Genomic DNA, 16,200 nt, shown 5'->3' with positions numbered 1-16,200 from the left:
AATATCGGTATCGGCCTGTACTGTTTCCAGTGATCGGTGATCGGTGATCGGCCCCAAAAAACCTGATCGGAGCATCTCTACACAGAACACCCTGTGGTGTCCTTAGTGAGAGTGTTAAGTGTACAAATGTAACCAAATGGACTCTTCAACTTCAAAATAAAAAATCATACCCGTGTGAAGTGAGTGGTGCAACTCCATGTGGGTGTCCCCGGAAGTTCCAGACCCACAGGAACGCACCCAGGGTGCCGGCCCGGTTCCGGCGAGCCGCCCCGCATCCGAAACGGTTCAGAAATGACAGAATTACCGTGTAGGGGTCCCGGGGGTTCCCTCTACTGTACTGTACTGTCTGTCACACCCGAAATCATCATATATACAGTTATATATATACAGGGACAGACCCATGGGACCCAGGGACACACATAGCTGTCTATAGGAGTGGACCTTGCACCACTCAAAAATAGCATCTCCTCTTTCTGAAAATTCTTTGAAAAGTTCATTTATAAAGTTTGAACTCATTCGAGTATGAACTCATGCTGTGGTTGTGTGCTGGTAAAATACATTAGAAGTAGTGTGGGCAACTTTCTAACTTGTTCAATTATGAACTATAGCCTGACATCAAAGCGAACGAAGAGGGCCTTGGATTCTTTTTTGCTTTTGTCTGGATGTTCTTCACACAACTTCTAATGTCATAGCGCCTTTTGCTCAACTTTTTCAAACAAAGAACTTTGCAGCTCGTCCAAATTAATCCACTGAGCCATGCCCTCTTGTTCCATACTGTAGGCAAAATGTATCTGTCAGTGGTATTTTGTTATTAACTTTCTTTTACACCTGCAGTGCCTCAAGGCATGGCTCTCTCTCTCTCTGGCAAACTGTTCTACATTATTAGCTCTGTTGTTGTCTATTCAGCACACCCGTACGGGTCCATTTGCACACTCTCACAGGTTAAATTTAACTCTCAGAATTGTGCTGCGTGCGCTTTGTCTCAAAATAGTTTTGAACAATCGATTAAACACCTTGTTTTGGGGCTGCATAACCTGCACATTGGCTGAAGTTCATTGCTAACTGTACGCAGTGGCGGATCTACTAAAGGCAAGAGCAGGCAGCCGCCTCCCATGGCCTCCCATGGCTTCGAGAAGTTGGAACCGTTTTATTTAACATTATATGCCGCCTATAGCCGCTACTCAAGGTGGACAGACAGTGTATCAGACAGAAGAATACACATCTATTCTCTGTGTGTCCTGCGTCGCAGGACACGCGTGGAAAGTCCCAACACTCCAGACACGCAGGACACAGAGAGAATAGATGTGTATTCTCCTGTCTGATACACTGTCTGTCAGCCTTGAATAGGGCAAAATACATACAAATAATACACAAAAAGCCTCTCGACTGAGGGGAGGCAAAAACGTAAACAAGTAAGGCACATGCCTTACTTTGCCTACAGTAGATCCGCGGCTCACTTTTTTAGAAACGTTGGCGTACAGTTTCTCAAACATTTTCCCGTCAAGGAATGCATTTGGCCACGGCCCCCAATTTGAAATGAGCTTGTGTCCCATAAGCCAAGATTTGTCAAGACTTGTCACATTCTTTTTCGAAAAAAGCTGATCTCTTACAAGGGAAGACAGAAACTTGGTGTTGATGTAGTGTAGTGGAAAGTGCAGTTTTTTTAAAGGCTGTTTTCCGTCTCCTGCAGGGTTGCTTTGAGAAGGTGGAGGAGTGGTTGGACGACAACAAACACCTGCTGGGGACCATCGGCATGGTCATCCTGGTGGTACAGGTGAGACTCCCTCCAGTTCAGTTTTGTTATTTTCGTGGGTGCACTTGAATGAACTGTGTGTGTGTGTGTGTGTGTGTGTGTGTGTGTGTGTGTGTGTGTGTGTGTGTGTGTGTGTGTGTGTGTGTGTGTGTGTGTGCGTGTGCGTGTGCGTGTGCGTGTGCGTGTGCGTGTGTGTGCGTGTGTCAGGGTATTGTGATGAGATCATTCAACACATCTCCAGAGCTGCCAACCTGCACACATTTTGTGTACCAACCACGCAATTCTAGGTGTCTATACGCCTAGAATTGCGTGGTTGGTACACAAAATGTGTGCAGGTTGGCAGCTCTGCATCTCACTTCATTGAAACTTCTGTCTGCTGCACTCTGACCTGGTCTGGCCGAATCAATGATAACGGGCATGCGAGAGGAGAGGATGCACTGGTGTCGAGATGCGGTGTTGCGAATGCTCTGCTTTAATTAAACTCAGAGAGAATGTAAAGAATTGACTGGTGCTCGGTTGGTGCAGTGGTAAAGTGCCCGTCCACCACCGTGGAATTTTGTGGGTTTGAATCCACCACGGTGCATCTGGTTTTGTTGTGCGTCCATACAAACACAATTGTTCCGTGTAGAGGGGAGGGTGATATCCCATCTTATAGGTAATTTTTTAATAGTATGAGTTAAATTAACGGGGGAGGTAGAAGAGGGGAACACCAGTGGTGTGGCCAGATACAAATCTGGCCACACCACTGGTGTTCCCCTCTTCTGTGTCCCACATGGAGATCTCTGTAGCTGCCAGTCTTCCTGTGTCTGAAGAGTCCAAACTGACTGTGAAAAGTGGAGTGGTTAAGCTATCAATTTGCAGGGTTAGGACTCGAGACCTTTTGTGGTGGTTCTGGAGAACCGTGGGTCCGACCGATCGGGCACTGCACTCCCTGCAACAGAACGCGCGTGTCTAATTTGAAGTTGAGTTACATGCATTACAACCATACACACACGCAGACAGACACACACAGAGACACACACACAGACACACACACACACACACAGAGACACACACACACACACACACAGAGAGAGAGACGTGCCACATTTATTGTAGGATGAGCTGTGCGTCACAGTGGGTTTTAGTCCATTTCTTGTCATATCTTTTGGTCGCTCTGTCTGCATCCTGCACCCTTTATGATTCCATGGCGACGGCTATAGAGCGCCGCAGTCCCGCCCCCTTTCATGACGACGCCAGGCCCAGGAACAGTGTTGGGCATCGTTACTTTCTAAAGTAACGTCGTTAGGTTACTGGATTACTGCCCATGAAAATAATCCCTTACCGTTACAGATTACCTTCTGAGAAAAGTAACAAGTTAGATTATTTTCCGTTATTTTCCGTTACCCGACAATTAAAACCCAGTTTTAATGCTTGCGCAGGTTGTTTACATTGTAGGCTATTAGGCTACTGCATACCGTCATTGCTCCGCATTATTACGGCCCTAATTAACTCTATGGTTAAAAACGAGAATGATACACACCATGAACTGACCATAGACAATATCCCCTTTACAGCTCTCTCTTTATTAACGAATATAATTCGCCACAATCGCCAGTCTATACACGTAGGACTGGACAGAAAGGCTGTTGCGCTGCGCTCCAACCAGCCAACAGCGCACATGATGCCCTCTCCACGGCGCGCACTGCGGCGCATGAACAACACCACCACCACCACCGTGGACCCACGTATGAACAAGATAGTTTATAAGAAATGGCACGGCGGCCATCCTTGCAGGCAGTGACAGACAGTAATGGAATGAGAATCCTGTAACCTGTTATTTGGGGGGGGGGGGGCATTGATGATGAATGTTACTATGAAACTTAAACAATTCATTAAACTAGTACTCACCTAATGACGCAGCCACGGAGGATCTACCATGTGTAACGTAATTCCAAAGTGTTTAGACTACATTGTTTAAGTCAAAGACGCATGCGGTTTTTACTTTGGTTTAAAGCATGTTGTTATTATTATTCCGCATAGAGTATATTCCACCACCACCACCGGCACTGTCATAGTAGCTGGCTACAACCGAAACAACTTCCTCTTCCTCTTCAAAATAAAAGCTACTTGTAACAATACTTTTATTTCTTAAGTGAACTTACAGGATGTAGTAGACGCAGGATGTATAGTAGGCTATACTATGCGCTGTGCATTGGGGCTTGGGAAGATAAATCACACAGATATGAAGGCAGGAGAAATAGACTGCGGGCAGTCGGGGCTTTATTATTATTTTTTAAATCTTGCACACAAAATGAACAGGGACACATTATAGTAACGGGACTACTGTTTTGGAAAAGTAACTAAGTAACTAACTACTAAATTGCAAAACTAACTAGTTAGTTTATTCCGTTACCAATAAAAGTAGTCCCTTACATAACGCCGTTATTAATAGCGCCGTTACACCCAACACTGCCCAGGAAATAGTTTCCAATGCATTTTTCCCATAGACTTTTCAAAAAGTATTTATTTAAAGACCTTATAAGCGTTGTACAAAGCCAACTCGAGTCGTGACAAATCATGACAACAAACACAATATTTTGGACCAAACAAATAATTACAAAGAAGAAAAACAAAAACAAAAGTGTTGTAACCTACCGTTTTCCTGTTCTTTCTAATTGTTTGTTCAGCCCGAAAAATTGTGTTTGTTGTCAGGATTTGTCAAGACAAGAGTTGGCTTTGTCCGCGGCGTAAACGTCTTTTAAAAAAGTCTATGAGGAAAATGAACAGGGATTTATTTTCTGGGTCTCTCGAGGGGGCGGGACTGCGACACTATAGCTTTAAAGTTTCATTCTCACACCTCCTGTGACCTGCTCTCTCTCTCTCTCTCTCTCTCTCTCTCTCTCTCTCTCTCTCTCTCTCTCTCTCTCTCTCTCTCTCTCTCTCTCTCTCTCTTCTCTCAATTAAATTCAAAGGAGCCTTTTATGAGAAGTGTCAAATAGGAACAATCAACACTTCTAAAGTACAATTAAAAGGAAATGAAGCACTGTGTGCACAGAGGTGTGTCACATCGCAACTTAGAAGAACTACAGTACAGTAGCTTACAAAATGAAATTAAAATGTTAATTCAGGAATCTAATAGGCATGGGTGCCTTGACACGCTTGTGAAGTAATAACATTTGAAGATGAATAGCAGCAATTATTCAAATATATTTGAATTAGCATGTACGCACACACGCAGTTGCACACGCACACGCGCGCGTGCGCGCACACACAAAATCAGTATTCCTAAAGTCTTTGAACATAGTTGCTCTGTTCGTATGTACAGTAGTTAGTCGTTTATGTGGAGGTCAACTCGGTACAGATGCACATAATGCTCAGTAGTGGTCCTTAATGTGCTTGTATCTCCTGTCACAACAGCTCACAAATCCTGCTGCTGTGTTTGCACATTGTTGCACCTCACCTAGCAGCAGATATGGGTTCTGCTCTGCTGGGTCTGCTGAATCTCAATCTCTCTCTCTCCCTCTCTCTCTCTCTCCCTCTCTCTCTCTCTCTCTCTCTCTCCCTCTCTCTCTCCCCTCTCTCTCTCTCTCTCTCTCTCTCTCTCTCTCTCTCTCTCTCTCTCTCTCTCTCTCTCTCTCTCTCTCTCCTCTCTCTCTCGCCTTCCTTTGGCATTCACTTACTGTTTCTACTCTGCATCATCGCTTTTTCCTTTTAACGCATCCAGATTTTTGGGCAGCACATAATTCTCCGGGGGTGGGGGGTGGGGGGTTGGGGGGGAAGATAGTCATGCTCACTTGTGTATAATACAGCTGGAACACGACTGCATTGACCAACTGTACTTAGGTTGTCATTCTAATAGCTACAGTCAGACGTGGCCATGCAAGACTACCCTTGAATCACCTAATGTTAGATGTTGGAAATATCCCAGGGGCGGCGTATCATCACCATGCATCATATCACATATTAGTTTCAGTAGACGCTGCACGATTCTGTTATGTATTCACAACCTGGGACAATTTGGCTTTTCTAAGCAGACGGGGCAGGACATATCTCCTTATTTTAACCTTTACACTTTTTTCTTAAATTAATGTCCTATTTTATACAGCTTTATACAGAACGTTTCGTGCACAATTTACATGATATTACACTGCCACAAAAGCTTTGCAAATTTACATGTTCAGAATGCGAGCTTTCAGGTTGTCTATTTTCGCCTTTTTTATGTTGGAAGGAAACCTATTAATATTGTAATGCCCAAAATAGCGACACCAGGTTGAATGTGTTTAAGTCTGTCTGTGGGTTTCATAAATATTTAGAGAAAAAATAGAGTCTGCAACACTGGTATGAAAAACTCAGCTCCACTGGTTTATTTGATTCAACGTTTCGATCCCTTAGGATCTTCTTCAGGAATTCCTGAAGAAGCAGTGTTGCAGACTCTATTTTTTCTCTTGTACTGCCTTTTGTCTAGCACCTGGGCTAGAGTGGAGGTGCATGCTCTATTTCCTTTTTTCATAAATATTTAACCTGTGAAAACTGAAAAGTGTTAAAAAAAAGAGCTTGAATAGCTTGTGACTGAAAAAGTATACATTGAATGAATCCATTGGAACACATACACTACAGGTTTCTGCCCTACAGTGATGTTATGTTACGGTAATAACTATACGGTATATACACCATAGACATTTCCATAACACCAAGGGGACAGCTGCCATACTCTTCTGTTCAGAAGACCACAGACCACAAGAATGTAATCAGAAATCGGGTCTGATTTTATCCAAAGCACTTTACATAGATTGTGCATTACATTCACCCATTCACTCATACATCGATGGTGGAAGAAACCGTGCATAGATAGATAGATAGAGTTTTTATTAAAGTGTCCTACATCATAAGATGCCCAGCCCGCACAGGCTTACAAGACACTCACAAAATTGTACATATATAATAATACATATACACAAATAGACAGTTACTCATGGATACATCGTTCTCCAACTTAACTGCCATGCCTTCTCTATGAATTTTCCAAAAACAAAAACTTCATTACTGAACAACCAATTTAACATAAAACACTCAGACATCCAAAACAGATCTGGGATCTTATCCTGAATTTTTTCAAATAAAACGGTTCTTAAATCATGGTATAGTGGACAGTAGAAAACAAAATGAAACTCATCCTCTACAACTCCCAGGTCACAAAGAGCACACAGTCGCTGCTCCTCAGGAACGCCAGTATATCTGCCAACCTCAACTGCCAGAGGCAAAGCACCAGATCTTAACTGGGCACAGAAGGACCTCTGTCCTCTTTTTAAATTAAATGCAACATAAGGTTCAGTCATGTAATCCTCTTTAAATTGAATATAACTTCTCAATTTCGCCTTCTTCACAATGTCCACCCTCCATTTCTGCTGATGTAACACTGACAGTTTATATTTGACTGTATTAATGTTACAATGAAGGTTATTTAAAAAATATGGGTTTAAGTCAGAAATTGAGAAAATTGAGGAGACCTCTCTTATCCACGGATGATTACATCTCTTATTCCAATTAAATATAATTTTTGTAAGCCTCTCTTCTGGCAGTTGGATAAGGCGATTCCATAACCTGATCATCTCACATCTCTGCTTTGTCAGGCAGCTTTCCCAACCTGTGTCACCTTCAATGGCCAACTTAGTGGTATACTTATGCACCCCGAGAAAACACCTCAACGCTCTACTCTGAATGTTTTTACATTCGGTAGCCTCCTCAAAGCCCCACACACCTGCTGCATAAAACAGAATGGAAGAGACCATGGCGTCATAGAGTTTGGTAAATGTAGCAAAACCTAAATCAGGGCAAAATTTCATTTTACTTAATATGGCACCTAATGCTCTACCTGCTGAGTCAGCCAATACATTCTGCAATTGTGCAACTGCACATCGGGGGAAATTAGGGGATCAGCTTCTTACTCATGCAGGGGCACTTTGACACTAACCCTGTGGGTGCCCATGGGATCGAACTGGGAACCTCATGGTTCCCATCTGGTTATTATACCGGCCAGATACTCTACCCCTAAGCCAATGCCGACCCATTTCGGACCCATAGCAGTGTATCGGTTTTTGAAGTTCATGTTTCGTTCAAGAGTAGCGAGGATATTCACTGTCTTCCCTGGAGGCAGACTTAATAGCTTTTGTCACCCGATTAGCTAGGCGTTTGATATCACTTAAGTGGAAATCTCCAACACCCCCTTCACATCCCGTGGGGATAGGAGATGTGCTTTGTCTAGCTAGAAAGAATCATGGTTCTAGTTCTAGCTGGGGAGCCATTTGTAGTGAAGCTTTTTCTAAATATGTAAATGAGCTGGACCATGCAGATATTACAGATTGATTTGTCAGATACTTGAGTGACAGTGAATTGTGGTGTATCAAGCAAGGGACCGACCAGACCCCCAACTAATATAGTTTTCAATATTTCTTTTTTTTGTAGTAGCCTATCTGTCCAGTCCTCATCTTGTCTCTGTGCAATTCTGTGTCTGTCTTGACCAACGTCAGTGTACTGTCTATCTGTTTAACTTAAAAAATACAAACAGCTTGGCAAAAAAATAAAAAAATAAGATTAGCAAGGATATTTGTCAGTCCCGTCACTTACAGTATATACGCAGTTATGATTGCCGTCACGTCACACTTTATTTCTCTCACCTATTGTTGATTGACGGGCAGCTTAAGATATAATCATGTTTTCTTTAAAGCGGGACTCTGAGAACCAAAAGGAGCCAATCAGGAGCTTTTCTCCGTGCATCCCACTGGAACAAGCGTCTGTTAGAAGGAGGTTCAGATGGATCCACGTTATGCGCCATACTTCCCTTCCTGTCACCAGATAATGGTTTTAGGATCAGTCTCACGTCTCTGTTTGATGTGTGGAAGTATCAGGGGGAAATGGAACCTTCAAAGCTCTCTATTCGGTGGCACCTCATTGACTTAATGCCTGTTCACGCTGCACGACTTCCTCCTAGCGAGATACCGTACCAACGGAGTTTGTTGCACTTCGAGAGAGAGAGAGAGGTAAAAAAAAGAAGAAGAGGCTTTAAAGCTACAGCAGTCATTTTATTTCATTATGGAATCATAAGAATACATGATGCAAATCTTTGCACACTGGCCCATGATGGCCATACCGAATACAGACATCACACATACGGCAACACATTCATTTAAACAATTTTTATCGGTGAATAAAACCTTATATTGACCCTGTATATGGTAAACAATTGTTTATAACTAACACAACTGTGGTGGTTGTAGTTGATCGCAGTGGTACATAGTCGGTTCCTTCCAACACACGTTGCTAGTTTGGGGATGGCTCAGGGTAGAAGACAGTTGAACCATCTTCTAGGGATAGTGCCCTCGATCATTACCTGTCATAACTACTTCACCAAAGGGAGTGACAGCCACAAAACAAAATTCGCCACCATAATGGAATGGCCCATTGACATCTGATCCAAGGGGAGTTGGATGTTAATTCCCATTGAAATGAGGTTTTCTACTCCGTAAATAATATATATATATATTATATATGTGTTCGTATTTGTTGTTGACATGTACTAATGTGTTAATATTATCTGCTCTGTTGATGAATTGAATACACAGGACCACCCGGGACATTTTTGTGTGTTATCCTTTTAGCCTAAATGTTTTACTACCTCTGTGCTGTTTACATTTCTTAAGTATTCAATCAGTCAATCTCTCACTGCGAGCTTGACGATCTGCAATGTTTTGACTAGCCAACATAGAAATGGATAAAGTGGTTAAAATTATTAACTTTTAACACTACTAGGTTTGCTACTAGGTTAACTGCTTTTGATACGGACCCCCTGGAACCAACCCTATAAGGCTAAGGGACCCCACTCTGAGAAGCAGTGATCTGCGGTACACTCACAGTCTCCCTCGTGTCCCTCTTCCTCCACAGCTCCTGGGCATGGCGTTCTCCATGATACTGTTCCACCAAATCCACAGAACGGGGAAGAAGTACGACGCTTAGCCGGAGCGCGGGAAGGACCCGGGGAACGAAGAGGAGCCCCACTGCCTGATGGGATAGACTCTGAACTCTGAACAAAACCACCCCTCTCTTTATAACCCCTCACGGCATCCCCTGACCTCCCCCAGTCCCCATTTCCCATAATCCCATATGTACAGTGACCCCCAACCCCCCCACTCTGTTCTGCTCTCTGCACCCATACCCTTCATTTTGCCAAAGAGTAAACATGACTGGAAGATGAAGGACAAGGAAGGAACCCCTCCCTCTTCTTTATCACGGTTCTATTTAGTCGTCGTTGCTTGAACTAACCCCCCCCCCTTCCCCCTCAACGGATTCTGGAGGTTTAACGCTCACATCACCTCTCTGAGGCAACGGAAAACTACGGGGAGCACCTTTTGTCACCCCCCTCATATACTGACTCATGTGACGTTGTGAAGGTTCGGAAGAAAGGTTCCCACCTAGCATGCTTGTTTTCTACTCCGCGGATCGAACGTTGTCAGATGTTTTCATATATATATTTTTTTTGTTGTTGTTGTTTTTTGTTTCATTGATTTTGAGGAATGGAATGTAATGATATTGATCAGATCGGTGCAAGGGAGCTTTGAGATGTCGCATTTGCGATCGGATTTAATGCGATCGCTTCGGAAGGAGCACCTTAGGTCGGCGAGGGCAATGGCCTGTGTTGCGTGTGACGTGATCTGCGATTGACCCTTCTCTCGGTCAGCTGTTAGAGAGCTTGAGAGTGTGGCGGACGTGTGCGTACAGGGAATGATCACGGGCAAGTATTAGACAGAAGTTTGGCGTGATTCTTGTGCAACGTGCTCAATATTTAACGGTTTTCGTTTTTGAGTGCACTAACGCATGCACATATTAACCCACACACACACACGCACACATTGTACACGCGCTGCACACACAGCGTATTGTCAGACTGTAACAGTATTCCCATTCAGTATGAAACCAGACGAACGGCTGTTGAAAAAGGCACATAGACAAGTCAAGTTATGAGTTCTCGGCAATGCTTTCTGGCACTGCAGACCTTTGCAAACAATTTTTGCGGTGGTTAAGTGAGTGTGGGTGGGTGGGTGTGTGTGTCCGTGCGCGGCGCACACATGCGTGTTTTGTGTAACATGACTTTGTCAGAGCTGCGCGGCGGCACATTCGGAGAAGAATGGAAACGGCCCGAGGAGAGATGCCTCCCGGAGTCGGACGTCATCAACTGCCATCGATTTGGCACTCTCGTAGGCGAGAGGCATTCTCTCTCTCCTGCGCTCCCGAGCTCGCTTCTTTTGTTCCTGCACCCCCTCACAGGCTTTTCCATTCTTTTTCCTCAACTCTTTCCTCATCCGTCTCCATCTCTCCGTTTTACACGCGCACACACATTTTCTGCTGAAATCCCTGCCTGTCACAGTCATCATTAATCTGTAGGGTGGTGGTGTGGGAAAAACTAAAAGACTCCAACATTCTGTATGCCGACCGTTCACCCGCCATTTCTTGGATCGGGGGCCCACTTGAAAATAATTTCCAAATCAATTGGTCAGGTGGGTGGGCCGCATACATTTTTCAGAGCGAAAGCTTTCCCCACAGTAATAGAAAACAGGACAGACCCTAGTATAAAGCCCTGAGGTACTCCGCTCAATCATATGGGGTTTAAGTGGTAATCAATCAAACTAACATAGTACACTTTGAAGTTCCTATGTATCGGTATCACAATAAAAACACATTTTTAAAAGTTTTTAAGAAAAGAAAATACAGTGACATTCACTTTTTTATATTGTCATAATCAAAACACAGTTTGGCCATCGCCGACCTATACAGTTTCCTCTGGTGCAGTGGGACTAATACAGAATTATTTCTGTATTCTCCTTTTTATATTGGCGGATATGGAGGAGTGGGTGCAGGAGAGGAGGTGGTGGGGGTCTGGTCCACAGCAGGGCGCCCAGCGCGTGTCTGTCGGATCTAATTGGAATGAGAATACTGTACGTCTGTGTTGCTAACTCTGCTGTGGTTTGCGTTCACACGTTTCTACATTGCTGCTGTAGTTTGCCAGCTCCTTGTGTTACATGTACTGTAAGTACAGTACGTATACACGTGTTGTTTGCGTATAATACTCGCGTCGTAGATTTAGAACGGATCTTCGTTAACCACTTTCAACTTGGCATCCCTGTTTTGGAAATAAAAAATTGTCAAACATAAGAAGAAAAATGTTACAAGCTATAAGCCTGTATACTGTAGATCGCCTATTTTTGCTATTCACTGTACAACGAATATGTCAAGTTTAAGTGGTTAACAGGTTGGAAGGTCGTCGACTGGTCAAACCAACCAGCTCTTTTCTCTTACCGGTATGTTACAAAATCTGGTAAAGAAACCATTTGGGGACCAGAAGCGGACTCTGTTCTGAATATCACCCCGTTGCGTCACAGGAGTGTTCGTGGTACTCCGCATCGGATGACATATATTAGAACTCAGACGCTTTGCATTGCTGCTACAACCGTCCGGGATAACACAAAAACCCACAAACCTCACACATTTCACATTCTCTCACCCGCCGTCATTCTTTGTATTTTTTCGGGACGCTTAATGCTTTGCATTACAATAAATCCTCGGAGAGCTGAGCCCGAGGCCCGTTTTGGACGAGGAGGATGTCCATGAACGCCCCGCAGGACGTGATTCAGTGCTGTGCCATCCGACGCCCCCCATGCGCTCCACCGTGACAAATTCACCAAGGAAAACATTGTGACGACGTACCGCTCAGCAAACCCTCTTAGGAGCCTTCTATTTAGCGCCTGCATGGGTCAACAGACGTTCGGAGACACACGGCAGACATACGGTATACGCCGTGCAAAGCGCAGTCACGCTCTTTGGTGACCTAATGTAGTTTTCACATCCCTTGGCACGTGCAACGGAGAGGAAAGATGGCATTGCCTTTCTCTGCCCGCACAGACAGGTATTCTATTATCCTGTATGTAGCGTTAATGGATTATTTACACAATAACCTTGGGATTTGAGAGGAAGCTCCATGGTTTGTTGTGTTGGCCACGTCACTTGGGGGGCTGTAATGGCGCTATACAACATGGCACAGCGTGTGAGGATGTGTGTATTATGTTAAGAATACAAGACATTTTGAACACAGTGGGGGGAGGGGCTATGAGATTTATGTCATGCCACTTTAATCCGAATTTTGGGCATGTGAAAACTCTTTTGAAAATTGACAGTCTACAAGCTTTACAATGTGACTTGCAGATCTGCTATTTTTGAATAAAAAACAAAACAAATCTCTGGAAGCATGTCAACTGTCACTGAGTTAAGGAGACCGTCCTGCCGTCATTCTGACATTCTTTTCTTTGTATTCTTGACACCACGCCTTCAGGTCTGCTGCTGAGATCAGTTTCCATTGTTTTTGGACTTTCTTTTTGTGTATTCATGTATTTTGTTGGGAATGCAGGAGTGAAACAACCTCTCACTTTAACACAAGGTGTTTAACGATTGTTATTCCTGTAGAATTATTTGTCTGTCATCGACTCATCGTGTCATGTTGTTTTATACGCCCAATGTTGTTTTAACTTTTAATGATGCTGTTTGTTCACGTCACGAGGCGGGTTTCTTTTTGTTTGTTTTCTTCGTGTTCCGAGACAGACAGAGGATCAGTGTCACTCCCTTGAGAGAACATGGTGCCATTAAACGTTTGTTTGTAAAGAGGATTAGTCACACACGTTGCGTTTTTAATGCAAACATCCCAACGTTCGCCTGCAGCGTGAAAAGAACGCCTGTCTTGGCGCCACCGGCATTTATCATAATTAATTCATACTTGAGAGAGATCATTTTAGGCACACGGACTTGGATGAAGCAAACGGGACACATGCTGTGCTGTTGTTTGTCATGTTTAATATTCGGAGGACGCACCAGCGTCATGTGTGCAACTGTGGCTTGTAAAACCATCTATGAGAAAGCTGTTAAGTAAATGCAAGTTTTCCATTCTCTGTAGTGTGTTCTATTGAATGCCACTGTACCGTGGAGCTCATCTCACTGTATTACTCCTCTCTACCATAGTCCTGGGTGTAAATATATTAATTTCACAATTGATGTATTGTTAGACTGTACCGCTGCCCATAGTAATTACATTTGCATTAACGTTATGTTAATTGGCATCATCTAATACTGAAGTAACTAACCAAAAGAACCCATGCTTTTTGTCTGTTCATTTGTTTGGGGGATGTCAAATTTCTCATTTTCGGGAACGACCTTTACCCAAATGTTCTTTTATGCATCTTTTCTTTTCTTTTGTTTGATAGTTCTTACTGTTTGGATCTGTATTATAATTTCTTTTTAATGCAGGAGCAGTGTAAATTATATGTAAATTGTGTTGTTTTTGTTAGTATTCCCTAAGGAGTCTAAAGTATTCCCTCTCATCCACGGAAGCACTGCCAGTAAAGCATGATTTTTACTTCGTCGCGTGACAGTGTCGCTCGCCGAAAATAGCCGATGTATTAGCTCACAACGTGGTGAGCTCGTAGATCTGGCACGTGACAGCATAATAAAATCGGTCACAAGTAAGCCACTGAGACGAAAAAAGGGAGAATGCACATGCATCATTTGTTTTTTATTCCTTTGAGAAGAATTGTGAGTTTTTCTTTTTTGTCACCTTTGACATTTTTTATATAATCTTCCCCTCTATCCCCCCCCTCCCCATACTTTGCTGTAGCTGAGTATGTGAGCGGTGGAAATGTATGCTCATGCAACAGCGTGTTTGATGTTGTGTTCCGGTGGGCGGCAGTTAGTTCTATCTCTCTGATTACCTGGCAGCCTTTTATTTGCTACATGTAAAAGCACTCTTGAATCTCTATAGTAGGTGGTGCACTACATTCTTCATTCTCTAAAAAAACATACTATTTTTTAAATAAAGGAAAAAAAGAGTGTCACAAAATCTTACAATACTGTACTGCTTATTGCCTTTCATGTTTGGTGACTTGACGCTGTTGATGTATTCCTTTTTCCCCCTTTTTTTTCCTTTTGCCTCCCCCCCTTCCTTGGCGCTGTCAGCCATGGAAGACAGCATTTAAAATAGCGTTTGAAGCTGAATTGCTCGCGAAACGATTTCAGGTTGGAGGGGATTTGGCACGAACAGTAAAGTTCTCTACAGAAACTGGGCTGAGGTTATCATGGTCGACCAAAGTAAAGGGATGTTAGGGAAAGAAGATGAAAGTGCTAACATTGGCCAATTTGTGGAGTATTTATATAGCCTGGTGTGAAGGGCAGAGTATTTTTCTACCGAGCTTTATCCTTTGGTTATCCCAATTGTTATCCAAGCCCTCGTGTGATAGTGAGTGGAGTTAATTGTGCCATTCCATCCTGGCTTCTCTTTTGCATCACTGTTCCTTCTATGCAAAACTATGACCTATTTTAGCCTTTGTACAGATTATTTTGTATTAGTAACATGTACTGAAATAAAGTGAATAGAATCAACGGTGATTTTTTTTTTCTTTTTCTGGTCTATATGGCATGTTTTTTTTTTACATTTGTTTCTTCATCCCAAACAGCTCATTAAATTATGAAACAATTAACCCAGATTGTGGAGGCTTATACTGTAGCCTATAGTGTATAGATAGTGCCTGCAAAAGTACAATTTGCATCAAATATGTTGTTTCAGCATAGTTCTCTGTATCTGTTCTTTGTTCATCTGCTATATCACTTCCTTCAGGCTTCAGGTCAATTACAGTACATCACTTATTCTTCTTTTATTTCACCGATTGTGACGACTATTTAGACGTCACACTCACAATCTTTAAATACATCCTCCCATTGCAACAAAAGGATGAGAGAGACACTTAATACCAGCTTTTACAAGGTTCTGTAACCCCCACTGTATTGTTCTGCTGTCTGGTGGAGCGTCTGCCCAAGATGATTCTCGGAATTACAGTAGCCTACAGTAAGGACAGGAAGGACACACAATGTATCTTTGGGCTATTCAAGACCAACCTTCTGTGAGAAAGAGACATAATGCAGTGGACAATTACTAGTGTTAACAAGATGGCTGCTCTTTAATTAACAGAACGTGTTTAGTTCAGGATTACATTTGATCATGTCTAATCAGTTCACAAACTCTCAAACTCCCAATTATATTGTTGGACATGGTGCAAGAACAAATTCCACCCACTTAGTTTATTTATTTAGAAGTTTCAGATCATTAAGTTCCCATGTGGGATATGTGGGTTCTGTCCTTCAGGCAATTCACTAGCCCTGGAACATGACTGCCATGATAATTATCATGACAGTCATGCAGTAACTTTGCCCTGTTTTTTGCAGCCGCTGCATTTACAAGATTTCCGTATATTTAAACATTCAGATTTCAAATATAAAGTACTCACAAAGTTTCCCACGGGTGTTAGTTAGTAGCAGCGCGAGCGATTAGAATTGCTGCGTCCCGCGTTCTTTAATAAAAAGCATTTTTGTCCGAGCTC

The 16,200-nt window shown here is 43.0% G+C and overlaps 1 protein-coding gene across 3 annotated transcripts in view; it reads left to right on the top strand.

Moving 5' to 3' along the window:
• The window catches only part of tspan9a (tetraspanin 9a), a 307,238-nt gene extending 292,033 nt beyond the window's left edge, over positions 1-15,205 (top strand). For all 3 annotated transcript variants that reach the window (XM_083763888.1, XM_083763889.1, XM_083763887.1), the window contains 2 exons: positions 1,691-1,774; positions 9,674-15,205. In XM_083763888.1, the coding sequence (XP_083620014.1) occupies positions 1,691-1,774; positions 9,674-9,745 (156 nt within the window). In that variant the 3' untranslated portion in view covers positions 9,746-15,205. The remainder of the gene's footprint in view (positions 1-1,690; positions 1,775-9,673) is intronic.
• The last annotated feature ends 995 nt before the right edge of the window (positions 15,206-16,200 follow it).

The sequence above is a fragment of the Protomyctophum parallelum genome, assembly GCF_964188405.1.
Source record: "Protomyctophum parallelum genome assembly, chromosome: 4".
Classification (NCBI taxonomy): Eukaryota; Metazoa; Chordata; class Actinopteri; order Myctophiformes; family Myctophidae; genus Protomyctophum; species Protomyctophum parallelum.
Note: the sequence above shows the minus strand (reverse complement) of the source record. Positions and strands in the feature narration are given on the sequence as shown.